The sequence below is a fragment of the Asparagus officinalis genome, chromosome 10 (assembly GCF_001876935.1).
Source record: "Asparagus officinalis chromosome 10, Aspof.V1, whole genome shotgun sequence".
In the NCBI taxonomy this organism is placed as follows: Eukaryota; Viridiplantae; Streptophyta; class Magnoliopsida; order Asparagales; family Asparagaceae; genus Asparagus; species Asparagus officinalis.
This window is the reverse complement of record NC_033803.1, coordinates 32,600,296-32,613,846: the sequence shown is the minus strand read 5'-3', so window position 1 is coordinate 32,613,846 and position 13,551 is coordinate 32,600,296. Positions and strand designations below refer to the sequence as shown.

General features: G+C 37.7%; 1 protein-coding gene across 3 annotated transcripts; it reads right to left on the bottom strand.

Annotated features, from left to right (window-relative positions):
- LOC109826113 lies at positions 674 to 13,441 on the bottom strand. 3 transcript variants are annotated; one of them, XM_020393085.1, is made up of 10 exons: positions 13,329 to 13,441; positions 13,191 to 13,261; positions 8,296 to 8,455; positions 8,091 to 8,180; positions 6,721 to 6,816; positions 6,386 to 6,633; positions 6,039 to 6,288; positions 5,847 to 5,948; positions 5,627 to 5,755; positions 674 to 951 (listed from the first exon to the last, which is right to left on the bottom strand). In XM_020393085.1, exons 3-7 carry the CDS (start codon positions 8,441 to 8,443, stop codon positions 6,190 to 6,192), a joined length of 681 nt encoding a protein of 226 aa, XP_020248674.1. In that variant the 5' UTR covers positions 8,444 to 8,455; positions 13,191 to 13,261; positions 13,329 to 13,441; the 3' UTR covers positions 674 to 951; positions 5,627 to 5,755; positions 5,847 to 5,948; positions 6,039 to 6,189. The 3 variants fall into 3 exon arrangements, with proteins under 3 accessions (XP_020248674.1, XP_020248671.1, XP_020248672.1); XM_020393082.1 differs by lacking the exon at positions 674 to 951 and adding an exon at positions 3,686 to 4,479; XM_020393083.1 differs by lacking the exon at positions 674 to 951 and adding an exon at positions 3,686 to 4,029.

The window sequence follows — 13,551 nt, the reverse complement described above, 5'->3', positions numbered from 1 at the left end:
ATGAGACTTTGCAAGAGTTAAAGAGGTGCTGGTTCCTTTCTTGGACCTGATGAAGAACTTGACCTCCGATCTCGCGGTATTACCTTACTAGTTACACCTGACCAAGGTTGAAGATCTTTTCAATCAATGTCATAATCGTCAGTCTCGATCCCTTTACCCTTTAGCTGAAGAACAAGCAATGCGAACTATATGCCAGAGGGATGACTCCTTATTCGAACTTAATCATCAATTGCTTGAGACCAAGCAACGAGTTAAGGAGCTTAAAGAGATCGAAGAAAATTTATCTTGTGAGGATAAAAAGGTTGCAGACGCTAAACTCTAAAAACAACATCAAGTCGATCATCTTCAAGTTCAACTTAAGACTCTTCAAAGAAAGCTGGCAGAGGCTGAGGCAGAGTTGGCAGGCATGATGGATATGAGACATGCATTAGTGTCACACCCCGCTTCCCAAAATACACGAGAACCGGAACGTGAACAAGCCCGCGACGTATTAGATTGAGAAGAAATATACTCTACTTTTTTTTTCTCTCTTTTCTTTTCTTCTCAATCTAATACGCTAAACATCTGGAAATAAGTATAATGCGAAGTCACAGGTCCCCGATCATACATAGTAAGAATATAAAGACAACCCAGAATAAAAATAAACATATCATCAATGGTAAATCATCCCAGACCTAAAAATATGGGTCAAACACGCCCTTATTACAAAACGGTCCAACTAAAAATATAAAAATACATAATCCAACAGAAATAAAGGAAAGTACTACTAAAACAACTAAATCTAACATCAGACTAAAGTAAGGTTCTGCAAAAGAGATCTAGCGCTCATCAACTACTACAGAAATAAAGTCTAAGCTTCAGGTTATTCTTCTGATCCATCTGGAAGACCTTACTGCTACAAATCATCTGGTTCCTGTACTATCCCGAAATGAGGCTGCTCATCTCCTAAATCTGACATACACCCAGAAAATAAGAGTACGTCAGCGTGTGGAACACACGGAAAGATCCCCCAAGGCAGGAACAAATACAATAACAGTAATGATAATATATGCGTGGTCAATGCTATAACAGAAATAGAAATAGAACATGTGATGATAGTAATAATGTTAGAGGCATGCAACTGGAATACTAATAATCAGAAGAATCCAAAAATCAACCAAGTAAGAAGATCATGCAGGTAGCAATAAAAAAAAACATCCAAGCAACAAGGTCATACAATAGATGGAATTAATACTTAAAAATCTACAACTCGAGACGTAGTACGTCGAGCGAAATAATCCAAACAAGGAAACCCTCATGTATATACTATATGTCTCAAATTGTAGATAATTAAATATTAATCCTGATCTATGTATGAAAAGAAAACAACTAGTCATCCTATCACAACTCACTGGTCCCTATCTCACACAGAGCCAACATTCATATCCTCGGGTAACTGACTAATCGTAAATCACAAATATCCCAACTCCTCAGACCCACTCCAGAGTGAAACGATCCACTGGTGCGAGCCTAAAAAATAATCAACAACTACGATACACAATCACGATATCACTGCTCCTCAGACCCACCCCAGAGTGAAACGATCCATTGGTGCGAGCCTGGAAAATACATAAACATCCACATATCACTGCTCCTCAGACCCACCCCAGAGTGAAACGATCCACTGGTGCGAGCCTCGAAATAATCAACATCCACGATATCACCTGAACCAAGAATTTCCATCCCAACACTCATTGTTTTTCTAAGTCAACAAAACACAGGTATTTAGGTCTTGTACACGACACGCCAGGCCACTAAGGACATGAACTACTAAGGTTCTCAATCACAGCATGGAACAACAAGTAATTAAGTCTAATAAAATAAAGATTATAAAACATGATTAGAGACTACGAACAAAATGTTATACATGAACAGTATAAGAGGGATCACAATTAGTAGTTATCATACACATGAAATGTCGACATTACTCCTAATAAAATCCTATGATTTGTCGGGCCGGGTCTCACTGCCCTTCGAGTTGACTTATGGCGTCGACTCGAAGATCGGTCGTCACACTCCGTCTTTCGTGTCGACTCACGCGTGTCGACACGTCAAGTAGGTTCGATTTAGGCACTGTCCAACCAATATTTTTCCTAACCATGTTATTCTTTTTCTGCATGGAAATAATATTTTCTATTTTATAATTTACCTTTAATTTATTCCTTTTTCAATAAAATTACGTAAATTCTAATTTTAACACCTCACTGGTCATAATATTCTAAAATAATTCTTTTTCCTCGAAACAAATTCTTTTAACTTATTATAATTATTCTAAAAACACTATTTATCACATATCAATTATTTAGATCAATATTATTCAGCAAACAACCCACACAGATAAATAGTCATAATATACTATGCAAATAATTCAGATCTGAGCAAGAGGGATCTTGCCTTGGGGTTCGTCGAATGTATCGACGCTGACGGCGCGGGTCGGATCTGACGCGGTGGTGCGCGACGTCGGGGAACTCCGACGAGGGCTGTAAGGGGATGACGGCGACATATTGTGAGCTTGTGGTTTAGTCTCTAGATTGTGGAAGTTGTAACCAGGGATCATCAATCCCAACAAAAATAATTCCCACCTTCTTACGTATGAAATATCACCAAAGTTCGATAATGTGCTAGCGCTCATTGAAGTTGAAGAGCCAATTGGAGAGTGGGAGTTATTGTGAGTGGTGTTAGAATTCATGAATGTATTTCTAGAAAAATTACTAGGTTTGTCCCCTAATTGAGACATGAAGTTTACTATATATCTCTTATCAGATACAACACTAATATCTAAAGCACCATATAGGATGGTACTAAAAGGGTTAGAAGAGTTGAAAGCTCAGACTGAAGACTTCAAGCAAAAAGGTTTCATTAGAGTTAGTGCGTCATCATGGCGAAAAATATTGTTGCTAGTAAAAAAAGATGGCATCGGGAGAATGTGCATCAACTACAGGGAGTTAAACAAGGTGACGATAAAACACATGTATCCTTTGCCCAGTATAGACGACCTATTTGATCAGCTTGGAGGATTAGTAATGTCACTAGTACAAAACAGGGCAGTCCAAACGGTTGGAACCGTTTGGGAAAACCCCCTCCCAAACGGTTCCAACCGTTTGGGAAAGGGGAAAAACCCGTTTGGGCTAAAGCCATTGGGGATGAGTTTTCCCCAACGGTTGCCCAAACGGTTGTAACTGTTTAGGTCGTTGCCCAAACGGTTACAACCGTTTGGAAGTTATCCCAAACGGTTATAACCGTTTGGGACAACAAACTATACCAAACGGTCGTAACCGTTTGGCCAAAAACTTGGCCAAACAGTTAGAACCGTTTGGCCTAACTATTGGCCAAACGGTTCCAACTGTTTGGTATAGTTTGTTATCCCAAACGGTTTCACCCGTTTGGACAAGTATCTGACCAAACGGTTACAACCGTTTGGCCTATTAATTTTAATTATTTTTTTATTTTAGTATTTTATTTATTTACCTACTTACATTTAAAATACACATTTACACAATGATACTCAATATCTCACAATAAAATAAAAAACATATACATACCCAAAAATATCTCAAACGGTGCTAAAAATTTAATGTTATATATAAATACACAATAATTACTCAAAATGTAATATTAGAGATACATGCACAATGATTACTCAATATCTCACAATGAAAAGTATTCAATATTATATATTTGTCTCTAATATCCAAAATGTCTCATACATCAAAATATAAGATAGGAGCGGCCTGATCCATCCAGCCAATGAACAGAAGAAATTCATCGAAGAATATCCTCTTGGGACAAGCCCGAACGCCTTAAGTCTGCAAATATCCTAGCAATATTCTCATGTGACAGACCTTGAGCACTGGAAGTAGAAGTGTTAGCGGTTGAAGCAGGACGAGCAGAATGTGGTATATCAGTAGCGGGCTGAGGAATTGGAGTCGGACGAGTAAAAGCTGGTGGATCATTACGAGTGGGAGCAGGACGAGCGACCTGAGAATTAACCTATAAAGTAATAGCAATGTATGAGTGTATACATGTCTGAGTGTTAAGTCTATGTGTATGTTTACGTGTATAAGTATAAGATGTATGTATTTGTGTATGCCAATGTACATATGTATGCGAGTGTGTGAATATTAGCATATGTACCATATTGTTAGTAATCAACTGCATCTGAGACCTAAACTCCTCCCTAAGCTGCTCCCTGGGACTTTCCATCTCAGCTACCCGAGTTCTAAGATCAGCCACGTCGCGACGTAGCTCTTGATTAGAAGTGTCGATTTCCGGTATGGAGGACGCCCTCAAGTAAGTCCAAGTGGCATCAATGCCCATGGCTCTTTCATAACCACCGTGATGCCCTCCGTGCATGGAATCTAACATCTGGGTGAAACAAAGTGCATCGTCCTCTGTGGCTGAATCGACCCCTGATAAGGTTGCCTCCTAGATGACTCGATTCTACTCTAGTATAAAGTATTCAACTTTAAGTCGACAACGCAGAAGTAGATATATTTAAGAAAAAATAAAAACAAAATAGAAGTATGATTATAGCATAAAAGCAATTCAATCCTTGATATGGATTAAAGCAGTTGAAGTGTAGATGATTGACTAAAGGCAGGATACAGAAATAAACTAGAACAATCAAAGTTGCAGGTGATCTGTATTTTTGCATATTGTTTTTCTTTGCTATGGGCTTAAAACTATGAGGTGATCTGTACTTATGCCAAAAAGGCCTAACATTTTCTCTATGTACATAGTGAAAGAAACAGTATGCAATACACTGCAAATTTAAAATGAACATAGTGAAAGAAACAATATGCAATACACTACAAATTTGACTACAGTAACATTAAAGCAATTAGTATTTGATCTTCTTTAAAACAGAGCACAAATATGAAATTGTGAAGAGATTGCAAGAGAAGAAGCACATATGTGGAATGACTGGAGATGGTGTCAATGATGCCCCAGCCTCAATGATTTCTCACCATTCATGGTTCTAATTATTGCCATCCTCAATGATGGTGAGTTTTCCAAAAAATAAAAAAAAAGCATTTTGAGCCATTCTATTTTTGTTTCATTCATGATATTTTGTACTTTGAGACTTATCAACTTGTGATTTAGTATCTTGCTTTTTTCGGAAACAAGCAAACATCCCCTTATAAGCAATATCTTCCCATAATTCCATCAGACAACATTCTTAATATTTTGACTGATTGAGTCAGTACTAAATCATTAGACAATTCAAGCACCACAGAGTTCTCATTAATTGTATAAGATTATCTGATTGGACGTTTTTATTTAAAAACTCAATGAAAGAACTTCAAACAGCCTCATTAATTAAAGAGCTTCTTATTTCATCGTTTTTATTTAAAAACTCAATGAAAGAACTTCAAACAGCCTCATTAATTAAAGAGCTTCTTATTTCATCCTCAATTCAACTTTTGTTAGCACAAATGCTTTCAATCGACGAACTGAAAAGAAACAGTTATTGCTAGTACCATGTGCGCATCAAATTCTAGTAAAGAGCAAATGTAAAAAATGGCAGCTCCATCCAAATCAAGAAATTCATGTGTAGTAAAGATATTTTCATCCAAAGAAGACTTACGCAATACTCTTTAGTGCTGTTGTCCGGGTATGTATACTCTCCAGTAATCTTATCTACTGATGACGAGTGGGTACCCAAATATAGTTTCAACATTGTAGGTGTGCCACCATCCTCAATGATTTGACTTTTCTACAATTCACCAAAAATATGTTGTATAATCGATCAAATCATTAAGAATTATATAATTTGAATTTTAAATAGCTTTAAGAAGCAAATTTACCAATCGATCCATAGCCCGAGACATGTTCCTCGAGCCACCTGTATAAGTTGCTCGACCATGCAAATTTGATGCCCGATTCTGCGCATTACGTCTTGCCTCGTCCTACATGTTATTATCATATTTAGATTTGTAATCAAACAAAAGCAAAATTAATTAGCTACTAAACATTTTATTTTAGTTTAAACTATACACCTTCTTGTCCTCTGAATCATAATAAGCGCACAAATTAGCCCATGAGTCTCTATCAATCCAAGAAAATGCCTGAGTAGTCCAGAGAGCCTCTCTCTGCTTCGGGAGTATTTTTCCACACCTCAAAACACTCTTGTTTTACCTGACACCTATTCTACCGGACCCTCTCTTGCAACTGAGACTTCATTCCTCGATAAACAACATGATGGGAGAGGGGCTGATTAGGATCCATGGGGAGAAACTCATAATCCTTCTGCATATTCAATAAATGAATCACATTATGGTTAAAATAGATTGTACCAAATGATAACAAATTAATCAGATAAATCAAAATATAAACATATTTATACCTGACATCTTATAAAGAAATCATCAAATGACCTATTATGTTCATCGCCCCATTCTAAATGAAGAGGATATTTGCAGTACACACGGCTCTCCACCCCCACATACTTTCCCCATTTCTCAGCATACTCACCAATGGGGCGGCCCCTATTATTAAGGTACAAAGGCCATGCCTTCTCTCCCTTTTCAGCATCAGGATGCAGGTTATGTTTAGTATTAGAGCCTCGAGTGCGAACAGAGGATTGTGACTGCACTGTATGTGATGAGACATATAAGATATTAGATAATATTAAGAATAATAAATAATATAAATTAAAATGATATATTTACAAACGGCTACCTCCATCGCCCTGTCGCTCCGCACGTTTCAGAGCACGATTAGGACGAAGATTAAAAGAGTGTTTTGGAACACCTACCGGTGCAGATGTAGATGCAGCTGGACAATAAAAATTATTTATGTAAGTTCAAATTGCATGATCTGAGCTTTTCACACTAGCTACATCTAAGTGATAATCAAACAATGTTTGAAGTGGGGCCTCTTGGATTATTAAGAAAACACATGGTAAATATATTGATGAGGATGTACATGTAAGAAAACCATTTATTATCTTTTACTACGCACTTATGTCAGTAAAATATTAACAGTATCCTTGTCATGTGACACCCCCAATTACTCGCATATAAATGTGCTCAAGGTTGATGATAGTCATACAAGACCAAAGCCATTGGAACAACAACAAAAAAATGGCTTCAACAACAAAACTTTGGATCACCATCTCCAGATTCCACACTGCAAGAACCAAGCACAAGATTGTCAACAAGAGCCTTGACTTTGATCAAGTTGACAGAGAGAGGAACTGGTACATCAAGTTTATTTTCTCCATATTTGACATTGTTAACCAGCAGCATGTTTTGTGTTCACGGGACAGTTAGTGCACTAAGCAAAAAGAGTATTCTTAGTATAGTAATGCTAAAGTATTCTTGGTCGAATAATGCTAAGTCGAATAATGCAAGGTTGCACCACAGAAACTAACTGCATAAAACTAAAAACATTAATAAAATGATACATGAGCCTGCAAAATTGATACATTATCCTGCAAAATTGGCAATTGCAATAAGATATAATTTTAAGTGTGCTCTGTAGATATCACCCTAGTTTTTATTGCCCTCAGGCCCTTTTCATATGCTTGCTAAGCTGAAGCCTCATCAGACATATTGGAGATTTTGTTAAAAAAATCAATCTAATTGCATTTACAAATACTAACACTTTCCAAATGAGGGAGATCTTCCAGCCACAATGGACCTTCCCTCACACCAGTCATCTACTTGCACATCTCAACAGAAAGATTGCCAAGAACATCATTTAAAAAATCAATCTACATGCTTCAGATATTTACACAAGCATCACAACTCTTGTGTACCTACAGCAGATACACAGCAGTGTGTTTATCTACTGTGTATCTGCAGACGATACACAACAGTGTGCATATGGAGTGTGCAGGCCCAAAATGATTACAAAATGTTTACAAGATGTGCAAACACCGGTGCACATGTGTGGGTAAGATGATTACAATATGGAATTGGGACGCTAATAATACGTGAACTTGTAAAGAAGTCTTCCAAAATTATGTAAGAGATAGAAGCATTATGTAACCATTTCTTAGCAAAAAACACCTTAATCAACAAAAGATAATGAAGAAAGATACTGACCTGACGATTGTCCAGAAGGTATAGTGTGTGAAGGGGGGGTCGTCTGTAAATCATTTTCTTGTGTGGGTGCATTTTGATTTGAATCTATATCTGTGTAAGAGATGGAGTGCAAGTAAAAAACTATTTTGCATCTGACTAGATTTTTATAAGGGATGAAGATTAGGTGACATGTTAAAACAGAATCAAAAGAAAAATAAATAGTTACCTCTAACTGGAGTAAACTCCCCAACGCTAGGTATGGATGTAGAAACATGAGCAGATTCGAGTTCTCTCCTACGCTCTCTCGCTTGACGATGCAGATCTCCGCGCTGTAAAAGTCTACGTGATTTGCTCCGTGATGGAACTCCAGACATATTCGTCAAGCCCTATAAATAATTGTACAATTCATATAAGATATATGTGAAATAGACATATATATAAATTTAAAGATATAATTTTAAACAACATGAATTTTTATAATACTTACCTTTTTCGCTTTACAGAAGTGTTAGGTTCTTCAGATTCCCTAGAAATTATAGGAATATCTACAAGTATTTCACTATTCAAATCATTCCTAACCCATGAAATTTTATCAGATTCAGGAGATTTATCTTGACATACAACCTCTCCCTGCTCAAATTCTTCGTCATCATTGATCTCTACAACCTCCGAATCTATGAACCGTGGGACGTCGTAAGTATCCCTGGGCCTCCATCGACATACAACACTCCACCCCGAATGCCTCAAGCACTTCGAGTAGTATACTTGAAATGCTTGTTCTAGAAATATAAATGGATCATCCTCAAAGGAAAAACGTGTGGTGTTTACACTCGTCAATCCATATTCATCTACCCAAGTCCAGTAATTGTCTCTCCACATACCAGTTCCAGTCTTCATATCATACCAAACACATTGAAAGACATAAATGCATCCTGCTCGTCCAGGATAGTTGATACCAAGTATGTTATCAAGGTACCTATAGTATATCTCGTCATTAGTGCCTAAGGTTGCAATTCCACTATTTTGAGTGGTTCGAGATTCTTCTATAGACTTGATTTCAAACTTGTAACCGCCAACACCGAATCCTTTATAGTATTTAACTTCAGCATCTGGAAGTGTAGCCAAATATCCAAGTTCCTTATCTAATATTGATTCTACACTTGGTAATCGACTCTGACAAAAAGGTCAATACGACAATTACATAAAGATGTTAGATTAGATTGGATGAATGAGTCAAAAATTGAGATAATAGAAATCTTACATAATGTTTAAACCAATTGCAAAAATTGTCCTGATGATGTGTTTCAACGCGTGCCTCATTCCAATTACTATGCATTGCACGTATTTCATCCATGTGTATTCTAATGTCAAAATTAGTAGTTAATGTGAGAAGTATATTATGTCATATAAACATATATAATTATGCGAAATAGACGTACTTTCTAACTTCTCCAAGGCATTCGATATTGAGAAGGATAAAGCGATGAATCTTGTTGATAAATGTGAGAGTCATTCTATTGTAGTCCGGCTTTTTTGATGGTCCGTCATGAATCACAAGAGGTCTGTTGAGTTTTGTCTTAATATCTTCATCCAGATAACGGGAACAAAAAGTGGTTACTTCCTCTAGCAGATAACCTTCCATAATAGAACCCTCTGGCCGATTTCTATTGCGAATATAATTTTTCAGAGTGAGAAGGTACCTACAAAAGCTTAACACCAAATCATCACATCCAAGATGTAAAAGAAAAATATATCGATTACGTTAACGGTAAAACTAAAGGTACCTTTCGATAGGATACATCCATCGATATTGTACCGGTCCGGCAAGCCTAGCCTCGGTTGCAAGATGAACAGTCAGGTGTACAATGATATCAAAGAATGATGGTGGAAAAATTCACTCAAGCTTGCACAAAATTAAGGGAATTTCAGCTTCTAACTTCTTCAACTTATCATCCTCAATGTTTTTAGCGCACAACTCCCGAAAGAATCCGCAAAGATCGTTGATCACTAAACCGACTGATTTAGGAAGGGAAGCCCTGAGAGAGAGTGGAAGAAGATGCTCTATAATAATATGGTGATCATGACTCTTCAACCCTTCGATCTTGCCTTTAACAATCTTTATCTTTTTACTAAATGATCCTGAAAACCCTGTAGGAACCTTCAACTCATGTAACACCTGAAGAAACTTTTTCTTCTCATCTGGTGACATGTGATACACGGCATTAGGGAGTACAAATTGGTCTGGATTCCCTGCCTTCGGTATAGGATGCAACTCTTTTCTAATGTTCCACGCCTGGAGATCCCTTCGAGCTTTGAGGTTATCTTTTGATTTTCCATCTTTACAGAGAAATAAATTAAGTATGTGCTCAGATACTCCCTTCTCAATGTGCATGACGTCTAGATTGTGCCTCACTTTATTTGTCTTCCAGTAGGGTAGTTCGAAGAAGATATTTTTCTTGTTCCATCCCTGTGGTGTTTCTTGCCTTCCCTTAACTTTTCCGAAAGTCACGTTGTTTTTATCATTCCACTGAGCAAGTATATCCTCTCCAGATAATGGGTTTGGACGCGGACGATTCTCTTTAGTACCATCAAAGTGGATGATGTCATCTCTGTACGGATGATTTTCATCCAACATGCGCCGATGGCCGCAATAACAAGTCTTATTGCTAAAGGGTAGTCTTCTCGATGTTGTCTGGAGATGACAGTAAGGACATGCAGTGTAACCATGTACAAACCAACCAGATAGCATTCCGTATGCAGGAAAATCGTTGATTGTCCACATTAAGGCTGCACGCATGGTGAAGTTTGTCCCCATGTCCGCATCGTATGTCTCCGCACCATCGATGAATAAAGACCTCAACTCTTCGATAAGAGGTCGAAGATAGACGTCAATATTGTTTCCCGGTGACTTTGGACCATCAATAAGAAGAGGCATCATGAAATATGATTGGTCCATAGCCAACCACGGTGAGAGGTTATAAACCATCATCACAACAGGTCATGTGCTGTGGGGATTACCCTTAAAGCTAAAGGGGCAAAAACCATCACTAGCCAATCCCAGTCTGATATTGCGAGGTTCCTGACTAAATGTTGGGTGCCTACTGTCAAAATCCTTTCATGCAGGCGTATCTCTAGGATGACTCATTCGTCCATTTTCACTTGGACGTGCACGGTGATGCCAAGTCATCGCCACCGCTGTCTTCTTACACTTGAATAGCCTCTGTAGCCTCTGTGTAATGGGAAAGTATCGTACTATCTTGATAGGTATATTCTTCTTTTGACTATGAACTTTCTTCTTATATCTAGCCTCTCCGCAAGTAGGACACTCCTTCTTATCTGAATTTTCTTTCCAGTAAATTATACAATCATTGGGACATGCATGTATCATCTCACACTTTAGACCCAGATTAGACATTATCTTTTGAGCTTCATACCAGCTATTAGGCACATGGTTCCTCGGAGGCATAGAATCTTTAAGAAACTTGAGGAGCATCGTAAATGACTTGTTGCTTCATTTATTTAGACGTTTAATCTGGAATAGATGGACAAACCATGACAGCTTGAAGTGTTTTGCATTCTCATAAATTGGCCTTCTAGCATCATTCATATATTTGTCATAATTGTCTTCACGATGTCCTCCTCCGAAAGGAGGATCTTCAGCAGTGTTAGTGTTACCTAGAGCTACCTCAACCATTTCCTCCATTTCCTCATCAAGAAATAAGTTATCTTCTTCTTGTTCTTCTTCATCTGCATCACTGAGACCTTCAATTTGTCCATGGTATACCCAATTTTTGTAATCGCTAACAAAACCATTCTTCACAATGTGAAGTTCTATTTCTTCCTCCAATTGATGCAACCTATTCGCGCATCTATTACATGGACAAATGAGTCTCCCATGTCAGATCATATTGTGTCTACGTACAAAATCCATGAAAGCACTAACTCCATTAACGAAAATAAATTGCATGCGTTCTGCACGACCCACGTACATCCAATCCTTATCTCTAATGTAGTTGCGGGCCATGATAACCTAAATAAAATGAATTATCAGTGATAACTTCTAAAAACATGAATTTAGGGAATAAGCTAAGCATGATCATGACTTTGCTTCGAATATAGGGTTACAATTAAAAGCCAAAAAGTTTAATGAAGTGTAAGTTTTTCGTCTTTGAGGCGCTTCAAGTCCCACATTAGTTTTGTATCAAGATTCAACCAGGCATTTCAAACACACAACAAACAAATATTCTTTTTATGCTACTTGAATATTTTTTTTCTTTTCAGAAAGTTGGCATTACAATGCGCCATTATCTTTCTTCTTATAGACAAAAGCATGAGCACAATACATGTAGATCACAAACGATAGGGCATTGAGAACAGTCAGAAACCAATAGTAGTAGTCAAGATGTGCATGGTTCAGGTTATTAGAGAACCAACTCTCACTTGCACTCTCAGTTACTCCATCAATCACAGACAAAACAAAACTACTAATAAAATTTCCAATGCCATAGATGCTGAGATAGAGAGCAAGCCCAAGGCTTCTAGGTGCATCAGGAACCTGATCATAGAAAAACTCTTGTTGGCCAATCACAATAAATACCTCAGAGATGCCAATGAGTTGTATGAGGTATCACACTATATGGGTACTATTCTTAAAAAACAGTATGTGTAATACATCAAAGTTTGAAAAAAAAATTAGCTCAGATTTGCGTCTTTGAAATTACAGACAACCTCACCTAATCATTGATGCTCTATGTAGGCTATTATTCTCAAATATTTCATTATGAAAGGATGATGGAAAGCTCTTTTATCATCTTAAAACTCCATAATTATTAAAAGTGTTAAGCTATTTATATAACTGTCAATATTTTTCCATAATTATTAGAAGTAAGTGTTAAAGTATTTATATACCTGCCAATATGATGGAAAGTTATTATATCTGTCACCGTATATCTACAGAAAACCTAGAAAAATAATAGAGTGCATGCAAATAAACCGAAATGCCAGGGAAGTTGAAGGAAGAACATAAATATAATCATGAATAACCATAAATTTTAGAAAATACAAGATAATAGCAGAAAAAACTCAATATTTACTAAAAATAAGAAAACTCTTAGAAATTACCTTAAATAAGTTTGCTAGAGAAAGAGGATGTCTGAGGAAGAGAAGACGACGTCGGGTCCTCGATTAATTTGCTGTAAATAGGGAAATTTGAGTTAAATGGTCAATTAAATTAGGCTAGAGTTTTGTAAATTAGGGGACCTGAGGATGAGGCGGTGGAGGAGGATGTGGTGGAATCGAGAGGTGATTGAGGAGGAGCCAGAGTAGCGGTGGAGGAGGCGAGGATCGGTTGAGGAGGAGGAGGAGGAGCGGTGGAGGAGGCGAGGAACAGTGGAGGAGGCGGAGGAGCGGTGGAGGAGAAGGCGGAGAGCTGTGGAGGACGAGGCGGAGGAGCGGTGGAGGACGAGGCGGAGGCGGGGGAGGG

What these genes read in the sequence shown, in the direction of transcription:
- LOC109826113 (XM_020393085.1), bottom strand. Translation starts at nt 8,443, where the DNA reads ATGTCTGGAGTTCCATCACGGAGCAAATCACGTAGACTTTTACAGCGC. An exon ending in GGAGCGACAGGGCGATGGAG is followed by an intron (nt 6,634 to 6,720) that starts GTAGCCGTTTGT and finishes CATCACATACAG; the next exon opens with TGCAGTCACAATCCTCTGTT. An exon ending in ATTTCTTTATAAGATGTCAG is followed by an intron (nt 6,289 to 6,385) that starts GTATAAATATGT and finishes TTGAATATGCAG; the next exon opens with AAGGATTATGAGTTTCTCCC.